The sequence below is a fragment of the Sphaeramia orbicularis genome, chromosome 16, assembly GCF_902148855.1.
Source record: "Sphaeramia orbicularis chromosome 16, fSphaOr1.1, whole genome shotgun sequence".
Lineage (NCBI taxonomy): Eukaryota > Metazoa > Chordata > Actinopteri > Kurtiformes > Apogonidae > Sphaeramia > Sphaeramia orbicularis.
The window spans coordinates 53,280,576-53,302,317 of NC_043972.1; the positions used below are offsets into that span (position 1 = coordinate 53,280,576).

The 21,742-nt window shown below is 39.3% G+C and overlaps 1 protein-coding gene across 2 annotated transcripts in view; it reads right to left on the minus strand.

Annotated features, from left to right (window-relative positions):
• The window catches only part of ptpn23a (protein tyrosine phosphatase, non-receptor type 23, a), a 31,621-nt gene that overhangs the window by 6,943 nt on the left and 2,936 nt on the right, over positions 1-21,742 (minus strand). For both annotated transcript variants that reach the window (XM_030157554.1, XM_030157553.1), the window contains exons 2-21: positions 21,568-21,642; positions 19,796-19,923; positions 18,783-18,859; positions 18,583-18,632; positions 18,372-18,503; positions 18,209-18,289; positions 14,911-15,042; positions 14,310-14,357; positions 14,153-14,209; positions 13,996-14,054; positions 13,808-13,887; positions 12,375-12,489; positions 11,468-11,533; positions 11,100-11,245; positions 8,940-9,257; positions 7,352-7,506; positions 6,825-7,156; positions 2,670-5,139; positions 649-833; positions 414-518 (exon numbers count right to left, since the gene is read on the minus strand). In XM_030157554.1, the coding sequence (XP_030013414.1) occupies positions 414-518; positions 649-833; positions 2,670-5,139; positions 6,825-7,156; positions 7,352-7,506; positions 8,940-9,257; positions 11,100-11,245; positions 11,468-11,533; positions 12,375-12,489; positions 13,808-13,887; positions 13,996-14,054; positions 14,153-14,209; positions 14,310-14,357; positions 14,911-15,042; positions 18,209-18,289; positions 18,372-18,503; positions 18,583-18,632; positions 18,783-18,859; positions 19,796-19,923; positions 21,568-21,642 (4,811 nt within the window). The remainder of the gene's footprint in view (positions 1-413; positions 519-648; positions 834-2,669; positions 5,140-6,824; positions 7,157-7,351; positions 7,507-8,939; positions 9,258-11,099; positions 11,246-11,467; positions 11,534-12,374; positions 12,490-13,807; positions 13,888-13,995; positions 14,055-14,152; positions 14,210-14,309; positions 14,358-14,910; positions 15,043-18,208; positions 18,290-18,371; positions 18,504-18,582; positions 18,633-18,782; positions 18,860-19,795; positions 19,924-21,567; positions 21,643-21,742) is intronic.

Below are 21,742 nucleotides of genomic sequence, written 5' to 3' on the forward strand. Positions count from 1 at the left end.
CTGAGCTGCATTGAGCATTACATTGAGTTGGTCAGTTAGCGCTACCAACACACAGACACTCGTTACACTCCAACGTGTGCACTTTTGTCACAAGTCACAATGCCACACATGCCACAGACAAGTGGCATGTGTGGCACCTTTGGAATGCCACACACCTTTGGAATGAACACCTTTGGAATGTTCAAGATCAGACAACATGTTCCAGTTCCAGAAAACATGCACTCGTTCCACGCTGCGGAGGATGTTAGTCATGTTTCTGTTGCTTGAATATCAAGACTAAAATAATAATTGTTTGGTTGAAATATTTCCTGATTGATAAAAAATTGTTTCTAACAAAAAATACTTTGTGCATTTTTAATTTTTGTTCAGTGTAAATGACAGACATGAAAAAACAATGACATAGAGACAGTCACCTGCAGTGGACCACAACAGGTGTGTGTAAGGGTCTCTGGTGGAGGTAGTGTCCATGGACCTCCTGGATGAAGCGAAGCAGACTGCTCTTGCTATCAGGTAGACCCCTGAAAACACAGATAAAGAAATTATGACACATTGAAATCTAATGTATCAATAGAAATAATCATAATGACACTAATAATCTGTCCTATTGTTAACAGAAGCTGCTTTATACTGGAAGTGAAAAGCACATACAGCTCAGGCCAGGAGGTGAACTGGAGATGGACAATAGTGCGTTTCAGGCTTTGGTCCCGGTACTGCAAACTGATCATGCGCTCCATGTGGGTAGGTGTCGACTTCTGAGTGGTTAGGCTGAGTGTGATTGGTCCCTGAGAGAGCTGCTGGCCACGCTCTGTGGGGAAGTAGCGCAGAACCTTTCCCTGAGAGACATCCACAAATAAAAAGAGAGTGATGAAATGAGGATCACTAATGACTCAGAGATATTTGGGGCTGACTCCTGAGCTTCAACACCCTAAAGGCTACAACTTAATTGTTCAGATAGTATCAAGTAGTCAAGCATGCCTCATACCAAACTTCAAGGCCTAAGAAATAAAGTCAGAATACAACATGTTTTTATTAAGATCTGGTAATGCAGCTGATTATTTGGCTGAATAGTGTACCATCACACAAGCACAGGTACCAATAATAACCAAAGCTTTAAAATGAGCTAAAAAATATTAGTACACTCATCATAAATTTTAAAACTTTAACCATCTGACAGGTGATACAGAGTCCAATTCAGACTGAACTGTTTAAAAAACCCTTTTTTATCTCAATCAGACTTCTAATTAATATTCTTGCCGATCTTAAAAGCTGTGCAATATAGGGATATGTATCATGCAGTGTCTTGAGCTGTGAGGTTGTGCAATGTCATTTGCATGTTATTGTTCTTTATTTATTACCCTCTTTGTTTTTATTATTGCACTTAACTTTGATTTTATGATTGACAGATTTTATTATTGCATTTGATTTGATTTCATTTTATTATTGCATCTGAGTAGCTATATGTAACAGCACTGGAGTCCAACAAAAGGGGACAATAAGAGTGTATTGCATCATATTGCAAATGATCTACACCATGGTATTTTGTGTTATTGCATCTGCAATAACATACAAACCCAGTACTACTGCATACCCATTTTATTTTCAGACATTATTTGTTCAGTGATACACAAACAGCTGCTGGTGACTTATTAATCACTTTTAGACATACAATGAACATTCACTACTAAACCAATCTACATACACTTACAGTTACACTTAGTAACTGTTCAATATAATAGTGCAGTAAGAGAGTTTGTATTGTGTGTATCTGTGTAAATTCAGTGTGTATTGTTTAGTCATTGTGCACACATGCATGCACAGTTTTTTATTTTGCATATTTTTATCAAGGCTGTATGATGTATGGTGAAAAGTCCTATTGTAGCAATATTGTGATTGCAAGTCTTGTTTGATAATGAAGGAAAATGTTTATAAATGTGCATTTTGTTCTCCAATTCAAAAATGGAAATGTGAACTAGTGCAAAACTTAAAAAGTAAAATAAAAATATATGCACTTTGCTTTTGCATTGTTGGATGCATCTAAGCATCTCTATGAGCTGCCTTGGCAGTAAGCTGGTCCCAGTGACATTTTAACACCATATCTCAGCTTCAAAACTGGCACAAGCTTTCATTTGGACTCATGGATAAACTAGTTCAATATCACCAATTTAATAAACTGATAGTTAGTAGACTACCTAATTATTAAAAAAAAAAAACAACTACCACTTACTGTAGATTGCTCATAACTGAGAGAACTGCATGAACATATCATGATGCACAGATTGTGGATTCATCCGACTGAATAATAGATTCTTTTTGTCTTTCTACGCAATGTCACTGACACCAGACACATTAGAAGTTTAATTTGCAGTGTTTTTGGATTCTACAGTTACACAGACTGACATAACTGTAGTTATAACTGATTAGTGGTGCATGTCTAGTAACTTGTTATAGATTTGTTATGTTATTGTTAGTCTATGACTGTTAAAAAATGCCACAGAAGTAAAAATAAAGATTAGAACCATATGTGTGGGGGTTATTTTTTGGTTAGAATATATTTTATATAACTATCAAGAACCAGTATTGAAGCCAGTGAATCAGTATCGATAACCAGTCCTAGAAATAACACATGCACATAACGCCTGTCAACAGCAGAACTGAGCTGAACATAGTACCTTCTCCACCTCCTGCTCTGACACCAGCATGACTATCAGTGACACCTTCTGTTCGTACACCATCAGCCAGAAGTCTGCTGCAGTGCCGGTGAGCGGGGCCTGTGTGGCAATAAGGCGTGGGCAGTATGGTGACAGCTCCTCCACATAGCTGGCATTGATGTAGTCATCCTTGCCCGACTGCAGCACCACGCGGTTGAGGTCATAAGGCATGACCTCCTGGTGGCGGTTCTTCATGGTGTAGCAGCGAGCGATGGCAATGGAGAGCTGCCGGGCATCTTTCTCCTGTTGATCTTGGAGCTCTTTCCAGCGAGCATCCAGCACCGACAGGCCCCCCTCACACTCTGATGGCTGCTCTAAAGACTCTACCTGGGTTCGGTAATGTTCCAGTTCACCATAGAGACGAGCAACACGTTCAGGGGCTTGGTATGGATCGCCCTGGATCAGAAGAACCCCCTGGGAGCTCTTTTTACGTCTCTCACCATCCTGTGGATCAGCTTTAGTAGGCTGGAGGACATTGGTAGGGGCTTTGGTTCCTCCTGGTTGGCTTTCTGGACTTGAGGAGAGTAAGTCATCTGTGCTCGAGTTCTGACGCTGAAACAGAGCCGTGGAAGGAGAGATCGCTGACGGAGACCTCAGTGTGGGGTTAGCTGTGACCCCCGAATTGGTAGGGGTGGGTGCTGGTCTCTGTTGGGGATTGACACTCAGAGAAGAGGGTCCTGGAGAGGGGGACGGGGAAGGAGAAGGGGAAGCTGAGGGAGGCACAGTGTTGGATGGTGGAGGCACTGACGGACCTCCTGGTGAGGGTTGGACCATGTGCTGAGTTGGGGGAACATGTGAACCATGCGGACCCAGAGAAGGTGGCTGCTGTGGAGCACTTGAAGGTAAACTGGCTCCTGGGCCTGTAGGGTATATGGTAGGTGGCTGTGGATGAGTCATGCGAAGCGGAGCCTGTTGTTGTTGGGGAGCTGCAGGTTGGGGTGCCAGGGGTTGCTGAGGGATCACTGGAGCCCCTCCAGGGAAGCACACAGTCCCTGAGTGTCCAGGCTGAGGGTGGTGTGGTGGCGGCAGAGTACTAGGGGGCATCTGGGGCATGGGGCCTCTTGGAAGGTGAACCTGAGGGCCTGGGACCATGTGAGGTTGTGGGGCAGAAGGCAGTTGTGGTCGCATTGTGGGGTGAACGCCGGCAGGAGGCAGATAGTTCTGAGAGACAGGGGGAACTGCTGAACTGGTGGCTGGCAGCTGGGCTCTGGGACCACCTGGAATCTGCATCTGGGGCTGGGGTGCCATCTGCTGGGCATTTGGGGGAACTGCCATTTGTTGCTGTTGGGGCAACATGTGCTGTGGAGGGACTCCAGGTGGCAGGTGCATGTAGGGTTGTGATACAGGTGGTGCTGGTTGGGAGGTCGGGGGGAGTTGTGGGTGTGCAGGTTGTGAGGGCATCTGGCCATGAGGTGGTCTTGGCATCATCTGAGGGTGTTGCTGGGGTAGGTAGCTCTGTGGAGCCTGATAGCCTTGAGCTACCTGGGATTGGGGTGGGTAGCCATTTTGTTGGTGAGGCTGCAGCTGACCAGAGAATGGCTGCTGGTAGTGGGGGGGTGCCCCCGGCTGTGGGGGCATATACCCATGTGGGTACACCTGTGTGGCCTGAAGAGATGGGTGTGGGCTTGGAATAGTCCCAGGGACTGCTTGGTAGCTCTGAGTCAGGGGCTGGCTTGGACGTTGAGGGTATCGCTGTGGCTGCTTCTGCTGCTGCTGTGGTTGTGATGCTTGACTTTGGATGTGAATGGGAATTCCTGGTTGGGGCAAGAACTGTTGGTAGACCCCCATCTGTGGAGGTACTGCGTAATTTGTTGATGCAGCAGGTGGTACAGGGTGGCGTGGTGTAGGAGCATAGCTGGGGATTGGGGCCTGGATGCTGTCCACAGTAGTGGTGGAGGGCCTGACTGGAGTTGGAGCTGGAGCTGCAGTGCCAGGTGGTGGGGGGCGAGGAGGTGGAGCCTGATAACCTGGTACAGGTGCCTGTGCAGGCATTTGTGGTGGCATATGTGGAGTCATCTGAGGGAGGGGTCTGTGTGGGAGAGGTCCTTGCGTCCCCAGAGCACCAGATGTAGGAAACTGAGCTATCCTTGCCAGGAGTTCTGGAGGAGGCAGGTTGGCAGGAAAGCGAGGAAGATTAGAAGCTGGTGCTCCAGGCCAGGGTAGGGAGCTGCTGCCACCAAGGTTAGCACCAGGGGGGAGGAAGGCTTCCGGGCCAGGCAGGTGAGGTGCAGTGGTGGGAAGGGAAGGGATATCAGGGGGAAGGCTGCAGAGCTCTTCAGGTAAGTCACCACCCAAGGCTAAAATGGCTGCACTAAGCTGAGCCAGCTCGGGATCCTCCAGGCTAGAACAGGAAGAGTCTGCATCTGTAGCTTTGGGCTGTAATGAGGGCTTTGCCGCTGTCGGCCGAGCAGGGGCCTTCTTCTGGGTGTCTCTGAAAACACACACAAAAGAGGACAGGAAACAAAAATAAATATCACTGAAATAGAACCAAAAAAATTGTCTTTGTAATAAAAATCTTTTCAATCCATGTATACTTGAAGGGTCTTACTTTTCAGTTTGATCTAAAATGAAATGGCCAAGTGTAAAGCTTTATCCAGACTAACCATAGACCAAACAGCTGAATCTTTTTCCAGAGAAAAGAGGATCAAACCAAACAATGGTTTGGTTAATTTCCAATGCGAAAACAGTTTTTGTATGGTTATGACTTTGGGACCAATTTCAGAAAGTTACAATAGGCAAAAAAATAACCTGAGCACAGCAAGACCCCCTCGGCCTGAAAATCAGGCAAAGACAGACATGGGTAGAACTTAGAATTAAGTAAAGAGTTGATTTTCATGAATTTTGCCTGAACATAAGTTAGGAAATAGGTAAAGATCACCCATTTCCAAACTTATCTCAGATCTCTATTATGTGGTTCTGTAACATAATATTATACAGCCTTCAATCTCCCCTACTACACAAGTAGTAATGACAAAGTGAATCTTTCTGAAGCAATGAAATTTTTCAACACAATTGTACTGAAAAAGGCTCACTACTCAAAGCTTGTTTTGATCACATGACATCCGAAGTTTCATTTGACACATATACCACGTGACTGGTTCAAATGCTTATTCAATGGTAGCAGTTGTTGCTTCATTGCTGATAACCCTGTAAAGGTGATTTGATGAGACCATGAATGAACAAAACAAACAAATAAATAAATGAATGAATAAATGAATGTATGATTTGTCCACATAACTAAAACCAAGAAAGTATATATACTATCGACCCTGCAGGAATTGTTCTGTTAATGTTTCTGTTTGAGTATGCAGCAGTTGCTGTCTAATGCATTGAGTGTGTTTGGGGCAATGATAGACAGGTGAGTGGATGAGAAAAGTATGGGGGCAGAGCCAGTGAGCAAGTGTATGTGAGAGAGGTGAGTGCAGAGAGCATGGAGTAAGAACCAGTAGTTAAGATCTGCATTTATTTATCTGTCTGTTGTTTTGGTGTGGTTACGGCCAACAGTAACCAATAGTGTTTTTTTAAATAAAGCGACCAGTGTAGAATAAACCCTCATCTGTCCTTCCTCGGACGCTACAATACAAACAAGTTATACAAAAAAACACATGTTCACCTCCATTTCACATCATTGAGTTTTAGTAATGTGGACAAATTATACATTAATTTATTTGTTTTGTTCATTCATACTCTCATCAAATCATCCACACAGATTTATCAGCAGCCACACCTAACCGCTGGGTAGACTGCTGGGTCGCACAGTGGAGAACTCCCTCCTGTACAAATACAGAAGGTTCCTTGTGCATTACCACAGGAGTTAACAGTGTTTTCAGACATTTGACTGTGGAAAAGTAGGTCACAAAATAGGTGTAGGTCACCCATTTCGGAACTTGTCCAAGCTCTATACATGATGTATGTATCGTAAAAATGTTAGGGGTCCAGCTGTTTTTTTTTCCAGTTAGAGTGTTTACAAGATGTGTCACAGACAGACAGACAGACATGCTGACAAATCCCCCCCCTTTGGCAGGCCGAGGGGGTAAAAAAAGAAGAATGTGTTGCTTGATGATACAATATAGCACCACATCTGCCTGATATTATAGGTTTAACTGTCTGTTTTACCTTTCCAAGGTAGGCTTCCTTTCCTCTGTCCTGGTCTGACAAAGGGCTTTGGCTCTCTCCAGCAACCGTGATGCTTTGGCTTCCAGGTCATCGTAGAACTCTTTTCCCTCCTGGGACTTTTTCATCAGGTCTTCGTAGGCTTCATAAGAGCCCACGAGTCCCTGAACAGTGTTGTTCCACTGCTGCTCTGTTTGGCTCAGGCCCTTGCGAACTGAAGCGTACTGCACATTGGCCTCAGTAAGGGCCTTTAGGATGTTCTCCTGAGCGGCCAGGTTCTGGTCGATGTACACCTTCACCTGTTCATATTTCTTCAGCTGCTCCTCAAACACACGCTGTAAATACAAAGTAAAAGCTTTCTATAGGATATCCAACTGGTGCTGTGTGCACTTGGTTGCTCTTATTTTATACAATCTGTGCTTGACAATTTTTAATCTACAATCTCCATACTGTTCTAAATGTTCATTTCAGATTGTAATTTATTTCTATTAAAATTTTTTTTAAAAAGTCCATTATGTGCTGGTGTGTACCTTCATGTCTGCTCTTTCCGTGGTGACCAGTGTGGACGTGATGTCATCTTGCTGGATGAGGTCACGAAGCTGTTTTTCCAAAGATGTCCTCTGTTCCCTCATCTCCTGCACCTTCCCAAGGATGCGCTTCATACATTGCAGTCCTGCTACCTCATCTGAACATATGAAGGATTACATTTAAATGGTCACTAAAGGGTCTCAACGTAGTGAAGAAACATGATGTTGCAACATTGTGGACGACCCATTCCTTATGTAGATATAAACATCTCATTATAACGTTAAGAAAACACACTTGTGATATTAAGTTCACTGTACAATAACTCAATAGACTTTAAATTATAAGTAAATGCTAAGGCAATGGCTACGGCCACAGTACCGTGGCATGAAATATCAGTTTGTCTATTGCCACAGAGCCAATCAAATGTTCGCATTTGTACTAGAGCCAATCATGGATACTGTTACATGACCTCATTAGCCTCTTGTTGCCACAGCACTGTGGTGATATATGGCATATACTTCAATGCATTCTTTTGTGTATTTTGCTACCACAGTACTGTGACAATTCATGGAAGAAACCAAAAATTAGTAATAGTGTATAGTATAGAATAGGAATTATTGTTCTAAATACCTTATATATTGTTTTATGGTGTTCTTTGCTCTTTGCATTCAGTGAGGCTAGAAAAGGTGGGCGAAGCTACATGTTTGATGCAGTTCTGTGTCAGCTCGGTGTATTGAGTGCTGTGGTCCGAATTCTGCACTTTAAACATTGCCCCAGTGACTGGCTCAATGTCAGATTTACCTACTGGCACCCTTGGCACCATGCCCCCCTGCCCCCCAGGGCAAACTCTACTGTTTCTAAGCCTGACCTTGTTGCTGTCTTGTACTGTGGTACTTTTCGGGAGGTAACAAGTTTGCAAAAAACTTGTGACCAAGAGACAGTTCATCACCAGAAATATGTTTTTAGGACAGCTGCCTGAAAGTCAATTCAAAATTATTAACGACTTGTCTTCTCATTTGCAGTTACTCGCGAGGCAATCAGAGAACTGACATTTTATAATGAGTTAAAAATACATCTAAAACTGGAGCTAACTAACTTGAGCTGCCAACATTAGAAATTTTTTAGTCCTGTCTGTTGTATTTTTTAATATGTCTAAGTGCAAAGTGTATTTTACCAATTTTTTTACTTCCTTTGTCTGATGTGTAATTGTAAATTTTTGTATTGCAACGTCTTGTACTCGTCTGTGTTTATTTTTAATTAATTAATGTATTTATTTTAAGATGCATTTTTGTAACCTAGTGCTACCTTTTAGGGTGACACTTTAACATCTGTCCAGGGACTGCAGATGAAAACTAGCCATTAGGCTAACTCTACATTTACAGCAATTAATGCACAATGTCCCTGTTAAATAAAACCATTAAATGAAATTTAGAAAAAATAAAATAAATAGATAAATAAATGCAGATCGGTAGATTTTCTGATTCTCCAAAAGAAATAGGACTGAACTGAAAAAAAAGTAGATAAAATCTTTGAGAACTCTAACCCACAGACAATGTACAAGTGTCCACTTGTACCAACAGTAGCCCTTACCCTCGCTGAGCTGAGGCCGGGGTAGGGCCTCCCTCAGACTGTCCAGTGGACCTCCCAGCAGACGTAGATTACTGATGTGCAGGTTCATGGCTCTGTGCAGCTCTGTATTGGTGAAGCTGGCCTTCTTGTGGGCCTCCATGTACTTCTCCAGATCCCTGCGGATCTCAGCCAGGGCTTGGGCCTGTGCTGCTGGGTGGACGTCACCTGCAGCAGCACCGGCTCCCTCTTGGTGGACCTGCTCATCGGCTTCATCTACCTCTAGGACGTCTCTGATCTCCTTCAGTGACGACTCCACATCAGTGAAAACACCTGAGAGCACTACAGAGGCATAGATAGTGACAGGCTTTAACTTACTTACACAGTGGCATAACCAATACACAGAACAACACAAAAGACAGGCTGAAAATGAACGTGCATGGTGCACAAGTTCATTTTTAAAAGATGACCACACCACTTGACATTTTTCAGGCCCAAACAAATTCAACTACATGAAAAAATACTAAGAACCAATGTTCAAAAATGTATTAATTCTTCTATGGACACAGTATTACTACTGTTTCACAACAGCTGTAACAGATATCCTTATTCATCTGTTATTCACCTCATTTATTCTATGTAAACACAAGACAAAATGAACCACAAATGTGTGTAAGTAAAATATTTTAAAATGATTGTTGTTTTAGGTAATCAACACAGTATTATATAACGTAATATTCCAGTGTATTGAATATGTATGTTTTCTGAAACCAACTTGGCATCACAGTACAACAAATGGCCGCAAAAGTAGTATATGTTCATAGGGCTAGAAAATAAAGCAATTTTTAACAATTATCACCCTATAAATAATTATCATTATCTTTTTTTAAACATGAATGCAATGCAGTTTTCTTTATTTTGGTTTTATTTTGTTTGATGTTGAACAATTTATTACTCATTATTCAATTGTTCTGAATGTGATACCTATAGATTTGTTAATGACCAAGTATTTGTCATTTTCTGAATACAAAGTGTTTAAAACCACAAATAACCACCTTTCACTTTCACCAAGACACACAATTCAACCTTTAAACTGAAAAGAAAATATGACTGACTGAAACTTGATCACATTATTATAATTTTAAGTGTTTCATAATTTTCAAAGTAACTTTTTAAGTGGCCATTTTATTAATTCCTTATATCTTATTAGCAATGACTTTCTTGCAAAATAGTCAAAATAAAAATAATATCAAAAAGGCCAGTTGAAATAAAGAAATAAATAAATAAATCAACATTTGAAAATTAAGTAGACCAAAATTACAACACCCACAAACATCTCTGAGGTGATGATGTTCAAGTTTTTCACTACAGTAGAACCTCAGATTCCGAGTTCACCATAGTATGAAAAATTTGCTTTACGAGCTGCCGCTCTTGAGAATTTTTGTCTTGAAATATGAGTGAAAATCCACAGAATGAGCACACGCTTCTCCCAACAGCTGCAGCCTCCACAGGCTCACTTCACATGTTCATCTGCTTTATTTAATGACAATGGTATGGCACCTTTTCGGAACATTTTAAAAAGAAGAGATTTCTCTGGATAGGTTTAATGAAACAACACACAACAGTGATGAAAGTGAGGCCAGAAAGAACAAATTAAGTGATGAGAGAAAATGCCAGAAATTCTTCTGATGTTTTACTGGAAGGAGATTCTCCTTCCAGAGAATAACTTTCCTCCTCCTCCTCCACTATCTTCCTCACACACAGATCATCTCATCTTAAAGGTAAATAAGTTAATAAAACCACTTAATTTGTTTTTATAATTGTTACTGTCTTTCTAACTGCATTTTTTCTGTTTTAAAACCCTTAAAAAAGGATTTTGGGGGGTCTGGAAAGGATTAATTATATTTCAATAGGGGAAATTGATTTGCAAAACATGGAACGAATTAAACTCTGCGAGGTTCCACTGTACTTATTTTTTGAACATTGATGACATTTTTCACGCATTCCTCCCTTGTCCTTAATAAGTATAATGAGTACCTGATTCCTACACACCTTTACATTTGTGTTTTTTGACCCAGCGTAGCAACAACTACCAATGTTGTTTTTCTTCAAAATCAGAATGTGCCATTACGAAAATTTCACTACAAAACCGGAGCAACAGTGTGTTGTTTGTGTGTGACTGACCCTGCATTGACTGGATGAGGCTCTTAACGGTGTCCGGCCTGACGCTGAGAGCAGCACACTTCTCCATGAGCACTGGAGGAATGTGGCTGTACAAGTCCAGGTTGTCCACAGACTCTGGCTCTAGACCCAGAGAGTCCATGAACTGCCTGCAGAAGACATCACAAACAGCCTGTTGTTTTCCCCTGTTACCAGCTCCACTAAGGGCATGTTTCAAGACTGCAGATCCTATATTTGTCTTCTTAATCACTCAGTGCTTCAGCTTCAATATTTCATTAATGGTACAATGTAATCACGTTTTTAAGCAGGTAACAGGCACATAACTTACACACTAACGTTAACACATGCAAAGAAACACACAGTCTACTTACTCTAATGTTTCATTCTTGCTTTCGATCTTGGCCATAACATCTCTCAGCAACTTGGCCTTCTCCTCACTGAAAACACACACAAACCACAAACATACACATTTTTAAGTGGTACATTGTGCAGCAGTCAGGAAAATGCAGCAGTCAGGAAAACCATGTGGTGGCCTTTAATTGCGCACCGTCTCTGTTGCTGAAGAGTGCAAGAGAGGCGTCAATAACTCAATCACAAAGCTGCAGAAGTCCACCATACAAAAGCAGTTGCACTTGGGTCAGGTGCTCATTTTTTAAAGCAAATTACAATCGATTCACACATTGGAAATTAAAAAGCAATTAATATACGTGCATTTCTTCACAAGTATTACACAACATTTCTATAGGTTGGGTGTGTGATAACTATTGCATAACTATCATATTGCAGTCATTTAGCGTTAGTTATTTAACCTCTAAATGTAAAGTGTCATGAGATAATTTTTGTTATGACTTGGTGCTATATAAATACATTTTGATTGATTGATTGATTATAATCAAGACTACTATACATATCGTAATGATATACACTCACTCATACAAAAACATTTCACTTTCTTCATAACCTATACATGTATAATTAAACTACAAGACACATACAAGCTCAAGCAAAATACAAGCTCTACATCTGTCCCATCATAGTCCACTAGGACCTATGGGCTGCTACTGAACATACCTACAAAAGCCAATACCTTGGTCAAGTGTGCTAACAAGAATTTTAATGTAACATACATATCTTTGATGGTGAAGAACTATGCAAACCCCACTAAGAATGGCCAAGCACTCAACAGAGATCTATCTTGATGTAAGGGGACATAGCTATCAACCATTGAGCCACAATGCCCTCCAATTTCTGAACATATAATGGACTGAGCGAACCCACCTGTATAGTGAAGAGGCTTCATGGGCAGCCATGGGCACCAGCTTGGCAAATAGATCTGGTCCAGTGACAGTGGGGTCAGTGGGGTTCACAGGTAGAGCCTTTACCAGTGGGGCACCTATATGGACACACAGAAGCTGCTATTAACTAGATACTGTATAGCAGTCCAGTCATAATCGCAATAGCAGCCTCTACACTTAATAAATCGACAAATAGCACATAAGCCACATTCCAATATAGCACCCAGCCATATTGGAATATACTGAATTCTTGACATGCAAAAACAACTGATGCAGCATCTGGGTTTGGTCTAATATACAATCTACCACCAGTATTTAGCAATGCCCTATGTTCAGCCTCTCTCAGGTCAACACTCTAGTTTTAAACAACATCAAACCTGCCTGATGTTTTAATTTTAGTTACAATATCTATACACACAATGGCATTTAGTTTCCCAAAAAAATACCCAACACTAAAGATGGGTACCAAATTTGGCACTTTTATTGGTACCGACAGACTTCCATCGGTACTACCAAGTATTAATTCACCTAAAGTCAAACGGTACCACACTTCGGAACTTAAATGCATCCTCGCATTGCATGTGTCAGGGAGAGAGTGGAGTGCTGGCCTGACGTGATGACGTCGAGGTGACAACGACAATATCTGTAATGCTAAATGTAAAGCCAGCCACAGCACCACCTCAAACCTGAGGAAACAGTCAAACATAACTGACACCTGAAGGTTGAGGAATGTACAATATTCAAAAGCCCCAAAGGAGCGCAGGCTATGACTCCCACACTAGGCACTGTCACTGCACCTACAGCAGCGTTGGGGGAGAAGAAGCGGAGTCAAAAAAAAAAAATAAAGTCAGTGGGGAGCGGCTCGGCTCTTGCCAGAAAAAGTACATATGTTGGGGTTCCTGAAAAAGAACTGCTGAACTGCAATACACTTCATGCTAGAGGGAGTGGTTTGTTTTAATTTGTAATACTTTAGTTTGAAAAATGTTATATGTTATATTTATTTTTAAGTTATTTGCCCTCCCCCACATGCATGTTTCCCAAGTTTTACATTATGTTATTTCACTTGTGATGTTGAGAAATTAATATTCAGACTTCAGAAGCTTTTACTATTCTTTTATAGACAAAATGACTCACCACACATACACACAAAAAGTACCAAAAACAGGTACCATTGTATACGGCTACCTGTTCCCAGAAACCGAGTATCTGTGCCATGTCTGTTTAAATGTGAAAGGTACCCATCCCTACCCAAAACTACTGCCAAATTTTAAAACTGTACAGCGAAGTCGTACCCGGTATGCTAAACCTAACCTCTCAACAAAACAGGCTACTCCTGCTGATCTGCATCTAGAGCCTGTGCATAACACACTTCGCATAGACACAGTGATAAATGCACGAGGCTCAAAAAGCAGTTACCTTTGACTGAAGCTAAAGTCTCCAGAGAAGGAACTGTCTCATGATAGATGAAGTCATTGTCCTTCTTGGCAGAATTGAACCTGCAGGACAAAGTATTCATCAATTGTCTTTTATACAATACGATCCTATATAAGATGCTCCACATAATCAGTACAACAATAAAAAAAAAAATTGTCTTCATTACTCACTTTCCCCCAATTACATCCATGGTGAACCTCAAGGCTTCTTGCACACTGTCAGGTTGACCCTGTTGGTGTGAAAAACCAAAAACATTCTAATAAACCACATCAGAGAAGATTTCTGTAACTCAAATTAATTTGGGTAGGAGTGGAAACACTGTTTCACCTTGGCCAGTTTGATGGCTTCATTAAGTTTATCCAGAGAGCTCTGCAGATAAGCCAACTGGGAGGCACAAACGATCACATAAGTAACAGGGCAGAGAGGTGTGACAGGGCAAAATAACACTAAAAATAAACCACAACTTTGTGAAATGTGGTCTTACCCGCTCTCCATATTTTTGCTGCTCCTCAGCCTGTTTTCCCATATGGAGCTGATGGGAGAAGAAAACACGTGAGACAAAGGAAGGTGCGGTATGTGTGTATGTAGTAAACACCACCACAGACCTGTCTGTTGATACTGTGGATTAACCAGTAAATTGATTTTAATACCCCAAGTGAATTCTTCCTCCCTAACATAGCTCACCTAAAACTGGTAGAGAGGTAGCAAATGACATGCCATATCCTCATGTACTGTGTCTACCTTCCTCACTAACTTTAGAGCACAACAATTCACTATCCACATTTTACTCCCTCGGAATTAAAAGCATAGCAACACTCCACCTCTGAGAGAAAAAAGTCCCACTACTGTCAATATTTTGTAGAAATGTCAAAACTTTTTTCCAAGTTTTATTTAAACTGCTCTTACTGCCCAGCACTACTGCATAATAGCACACACAAGCTAGAGATTTTAAGATTCACCAAACTGCATTCAAGTATTTGAACAAAAGGTCAAGTTTCCCATACATCACAATAGCCTCAGTGATGCAGAGGAGCATCCTCAACACTAATCCTCCTTACAGTCTTTCTGGATTCCATTAAACTTACATGTGCAATAGCAGCAAAGTAGTAGATCTTCATCTGGACCAGTTTCTTCCAGTCCTTCTGAATCTTTCCAAGCATGGATGCAGTCTCTGAGTTCTCCAGAGCTCTGCAGGCCTCTTTATAGTAATCGACCACCTGAACCACCACAATTGAATATTTTATATTAATGATAGTTGTGTGTGTGTGTGTGTATATATATATATATATATATATATATATATATATATACATATATATATATATATACATATACATATATATATATATATATATATATATATACTATACATATATATATATACATATATATATATATATATATATATATATATATATATATATATATATATATATATATACATATACATATATACATATATATATATATATATACATATATACATATATACATATATATATATATATATATATATATATATATATATACATATACAGGGTGGGGAAGCAAAATTTACAATGAACATTTAGTTGTTTTTTCTCAGCAGGCACTACGTCAACTGTTTTGAAACCAAACATATATTGATGTCATAATCATACCTAACACTATTATCCATACCTTTTCAGAAACTTTTGCCCATATGAGTAATCAGGAAAGCAAACATCAAAGAGTGTGTGATTTGCTGAATGCACTCGTCACACCAAAGGAGATTTCAAAAATAGTTGGAGTGTCCATAAAGACTGTTTATAATGTAAAGAAGAGAATGACTATGAGCAAAACTATTACAAGAAAGTCAGGAAGATACTATTAAAGAAGAATGGGAGAAGTTGTCACCCGAATAGTTGAGGAACACTTGCGCAAGTTTCAGGAAGTGTGTGAAGGCAGTTATTGAGAAAGAAGGAGGACACATAGAATAAAAACATTTTCTATTATGTAAATTTTCTTGTGGCAAATAAATTCTCATAATTTTCAATAAATTAATTGGTCATACACTGTCTTTCAACCCCTGCCTCAAAATATTGTAAATTTTGCTTCCCCATCCTGTATATATATATATATATATATATATATATATATATATATATATATATATATATATATATATATATATATATATATATATATATATATATATATATTAGGCCTGTGACCTCGGGCCCAGAAACATGAGATATCCCTCCTGGAGGTAGAACCAAACACAACATAGTTTTTCCTCATCTCTAAGGCCCCCAATACATGAAATGGATTCTTGTATAAAAATATTTTAATGCAAAACTGGTAAAATTGATCTATGTTGTTGTACACCCACAGACAAAAAATGAAGTCTGTTCGTCTGGTGATTGAAGCATATAAACCCATGTAGATTCACTATGGAAGCACCAGGAGGTCTATAACTTGGCATAGTGGAAGCCAGGATATCCCTACACATTCTAGAAAAAACAGAATGTAAATATCTGAATTCATATAGGAGATATAGTCATTTTAACACATACCTACAATAGGCGAGAATGGAAATCTATGTAGAATATTCTCTTTACTTTTTAGTGACTCTGTAATAGAAAGCCATAACAACACATATGAGGGCTTGTTTGAAAGCTGTGGTTCTACTGAATCCAGCAATACCAACTGTGTATTGGTAGCTTGTATACTCATGGAGTTACCTCACAAAAGGTATGGTAAAAGGTATGATATCCTGGCTTCCACTATGCCAAGTTATAGACCTCCTGGTGCTTCCATAGTCAATCTACATGGGTTTATATGCTTCAATCACCAGACGAACAGACTTCATTTTTTGTCTGTGGGTGTACAACAATATAGATCAATTTTACCAGCTTTGCATTAAAATATTTTTATACAAGAATCCATTTCCTGTATGGGGGGCCTTAGAGATAAGGAAAAACTATGTTGTGTGTGGTTCTACCTCCGGGAGGGGTATCTCAAAAACTAAAGCACTTTTTAGCTCTTAGTCACAGGCCTACATATATATATATATATATATATATATATATATATATATATATATATATATATATATATATATATATATATAGCTCTGGGAAAAAATAACTGACCATTGCAAAATTATCACTTCTTCTGATTTTACCATTTATAGGTATGTGTTTGAGTAAAATGAACATTTTTGTTTTATTCTCTAAACTACCAACAACATTTCTCCCAAATTCCAAATAAAAATATTGTTATTTTGAGCATGAATTCACATAACACGGCACATAGTCAAAATAACAAAAAGATACAGTGTTTTCAGACCTCCAATAATGCAAAGAAAGCCAGTTTATATTCACTTTTAAACAACACAATACTAATGTTGTAACTTGGGAAAAGTTCAGACGTCAATATTTAGTGGAATAACCCTGATTTTCAGTGACAGCTTTCACATGTCTTGGCTCTCCACCATTGCTGTTGGATGCCTTTATGCAGCTCCTGGCAGAGAAATCAAGAAGCTCAGCAATGTTCAATGGCTTGTGACCATTCATTTTCCTCTTGATTACACAGTGGCAGAAAAAGTTATTTGACCACCCTTGTTTTCTTCAGTTTCTTGTTCATTTTAATACTTGGTACAACTAAATGTACATTTGTTAGGACAAATAGAACGATAACAACAAAAATAGCTCATAAGAGTTTAATCTAAGAGCTGATGTCTAGCCATTTTCCATGGTTTTCTTGATAATAACCAAAATCACTTAAGTTCCTACATCAATAGCTATGGCACTGAACTGACAAAAACAGTGCTTTTAGGCATTCCATGTTTTCTTTTCTGTCTGTTTTAGTCACATGATACACACAGAAGTAAGTACTTGATTGCATAACCATTGTTTTTGATGACTTTTGATGGTCTAATAATTTTTTCCATGACTGTATTCCAGAAGTTTTCAAAGTGGGTCCAGGTCGGGAGATTGGACTGGCCATGACAGGGTTTTCATCTGGTGGTCTGTCATCCACACCTTTATTGATCTAGCTGAGGCAAGGAGCATTGTCCTGATAGAAAAACCAGTCCTCAGAGTTTGGGAACCTTGTCAGAGCAGAAGTTGAGTAGTTTTCAGTAGTTATTTTTTTTATTCCAATTACTTTTGCAGTACTAATAGCACTGTTTTTGCCACCCAGCTAGTCCTATTTAAGAAGAGTGATGGCCACAGTAGTGGTTTTTATACTTCTCCTTCTTAAATAAGACATGGATCAGGTGTTTATTAAGTAGAATAAGGTGTGGTTGTGTTGGAATTCAACTGACACAGGAATGGAATGGCTGTCATACATGCTGATTTCAGAAGAAATTGCAGTGGTCTCTTATTTTTTTCCAGAGCTGTATATATAAAATAAGCTAACCTGTGCACTGATGCGAGCGACTAGGAAACTCTTCCTGTTGTCCAACATGGACTTCTCCAGCAGACACTCCTGAGCCTGGCCCTGAGACAAACACAAACTGATCAGCTTTTATTCATGTCTTTGAGTTTTAGATTTGTTTTTCCAAGAATTCAGGTTTTTTAACCAGCATAAGATTGATGTTGAGGTTAAGGATCTGGTGACTCATGTCCATGCTGAAATTGTGGCTGAAGTGGTCTCTCAGGTAACAGAAGGCCCCTGCTGAGCACTGGAAGTGGGTGCATGACACTTTCATGCCCTGTGAGAAAGGCAGTCAGTGTCAGTGGGACTGTGTTTACACGTCAATCAAATCATTTGTATGACTGTTGTTGTGTTACCTCCTCAGACACCCTGTTATCCATGGCTCCCAGCATGGAGTGCAGGGCCCCTACAGAGCATCGACAAAGACATTCAGCACAGGCTGGTTTCAGACCAGTTCCTTCAAGCAAGGTCAAAAGTTCTACATTCTGCAACACACTACTGTACTCAGACAAAGTCTTCAGCTTCATTAGAACATTATCTCAGTGCATAATCTCACCCAAATTGTACAAGATGCAGGCTTGCTCGTAGCTGATATCATCGTGGGTGACTGTTTTTCCAGAGAAAATCTCGGTCCTGTGCAAAATCAAATCAACATGCCTTACAAGTTAGGCATATAAATTCACATTTTATATATAAAATGGTTGGAGGATTGCATTACCTTAAAAATATAATTTACAATACAGACTACAAGCCGTGAATGTAATTAGTAAAATACTGCATCATATTTCATTACATCAGATTTCATATTTTAAATACCTGAAAAAAAGGACAGGGCAGTAAAATAACAGTGGCATTGAAAAACTGAGGACAATATGATAAGTCAGTCATACAGTTATGTCTGTCAACAGTAAATGCACTGCCTCTGTGTCAGAGGTTGACATACAGGAACAGGGATGCATTCACCAAGTAACTTCTGAAATCTCCATTGTTTTGAACAAATTAAACGTAGTACACCTACATTTATTAATCTTCCCTCAAATAACCACTAACAATGTTCAAAACATCGAAGTTGAGCTTTTTCTTATTCTTCTGTGTTTAAATACACACTACTATATCTGTCGCTACACTGAGAGGATAAAAGATTAGCAATGAACTCCTTCCTTTAATCAGCTGTAATGAGGACAGACTGATCACTGTCCAATGACATACAGTGATAAGTATCAATGCTGTTCAATATGGACAAAATAATGTGATCACGTTTTTTCATATGGTCAAGCACTATTTTAAATTATCATTATTATACATATATGGAAACACTAAAGCAGTGTGATGTTTTGTCTGCAAAATGGATGAAGAAATAATTTTTACTTAGCGTCAAAAATGTATGTTGTTGCTTTTAAATAAATCTGCCAGTAGAAATCTCAGATTGTGTACAGCTATTTTTTGTCCACCTCATCATGGAAATATCACCATATAACCCTTGAATTTACTTTAAACATAAATATTTGAATGTGGTATGTTCCAATGCTGAGTACTGTATGTATTTATTTTTTGTGTGTGGGTGAGTACCATGAGATGGGCACAGCGGCTTCTTGTCCAGCTCCCATGGGGACACGACTCTGGAGGTAATGCAGCTGGCCAAAGTACTTCCTCAGAGTGCTGCATCCCTCAAAATCCCTCGTCACATTCACTGCACTCTGTGAGTCACATAGGAACAGTGTGTTTTTGTTGGCTTTAATCAGCAACTGTTTTTCACCGCAGCTACATAATCACTACCTCTGCACACAAATATTAATTAATACAAAGGGCCTAACGCCTGTGTGTGAACATGATGGTTTTCATGGCTATGCTCCCGTAGAGACCTTGTTTTTTTTGTTGTTGCTGTTTTAATGTCACTGGGACCAAACGAGGGATGAGCCACTGACATCTGAACTTCACACCACAGCCTCAGTTCAGTACAAAGTACACAGTATTCAGTACACATAGCCTAATGCTGCCTTCATGTGCTATCAGGAAGATGATCCTTTCCACTAGTGAATTCAAAATTACAAGTGCATTGTGTTCAAGTGCTTTTTTAAAAAAATTATTATTAGTGATACAGTTACCGAGAAAAAAAAACAAACAACAACAAATAAACAAAAGACAAATCAATCAAATAAACAAACAAAAGATAATGACAAACAACATCATATTACAATGAAAAAGATAATAAACATGAAGAGCAACTAAACAAAATAGCTAGATTGATTAAGGGTGATAGGGAAAAGGGTAGGAGGGAGAGTGAATGAAAGTGAGAAAGGGAGAGAGAGAGAGAGAGAGGAGAAAGGAGAAAGTGAAAGGGCTAATAATTATGATAATGATAATAACAACAACACAAGAATATATAGTAATAATGCTACTAGCCTAATTAGTATTACTGTGGTGGCAGCAGCAGTGGAGGCAGCCACAATAACAGCAAAAATGGGTTAAATAATTTAATATTTATAATACTTTATAAAATTCATATCAATTTGAGTTTATATTCATTAATTTAAATTAATATGGCTAATCAAGTGCTTTTCTTGTCGTAGAAACATTAAAATGTCTGACAATTTATCGTTACCTGCTGCTTGGGTAAAAGAGTTTTGGATGTGTTAATTCATCTGTTACAACATTTTTTATTTTTTTGTTTATTTTTATTGTGTATGCTATAAATATGCAAAATCATCAGCTAACAGCAGCAGAACATTAATAAAAGCATTGTTGACCATTCACCATGAATCCCTTGTTACTCTCCACCATGTTGAAAAGTTCAAAGGTTATTTGCATCTTGGCAGCTCATGTATCAAAGTTTTTTCATGTGCAGTTTTGAAGTTCATAATATTTTCTGTAATTCTCATAGCATGTAAAGGCAGGATTAAGTCTATACTCAGAAACAGTCAAATGATACAATCAGGATACACACCTGTTTCCTGCACCCTTTATCAGTATTGTCAGCTAGCACCTAGCAGCAAGCTGCAGTTAACTGATTTATCCATGGGTTGTGGATTGAGTAAGACATCTTAAGACATCATACATGTTTGGCTTTGAGAAACCTTGTTCCATATTCTTATGACATTTGGAAGACTTTAGATTATTAAAATTATTAAGATTTTAAATTAAATCAATTACTCAAAAACCCTGTTGGTTATAGCACTAGAAAGAAGGAATATGTATCCATGAGTATAACTGCTGCATTTCTACAATTAATTTTTGAAAGTGGGGTCTCCAAAGTGAACCTTGTGAACCACTGATTTATAGAGAACTAATCCACATAGATTTGGCAACAGATGAAGCCCTGAGAAGTGTGACACAGTGCCTACCTGCCGCAGTGTCTCCAGTTTCTTCAGTTGTTCATTGTAGTTATCTGGATTCTCTCCATAGTTCTTCAAGATGAACTTCGGGAGAAAAAAATAAAACACTCTCATGAGATGAACAGTTACAACAGATAATCTCACATAGCCTATCTTTACATCCAGAATCTAATATGACTGATCA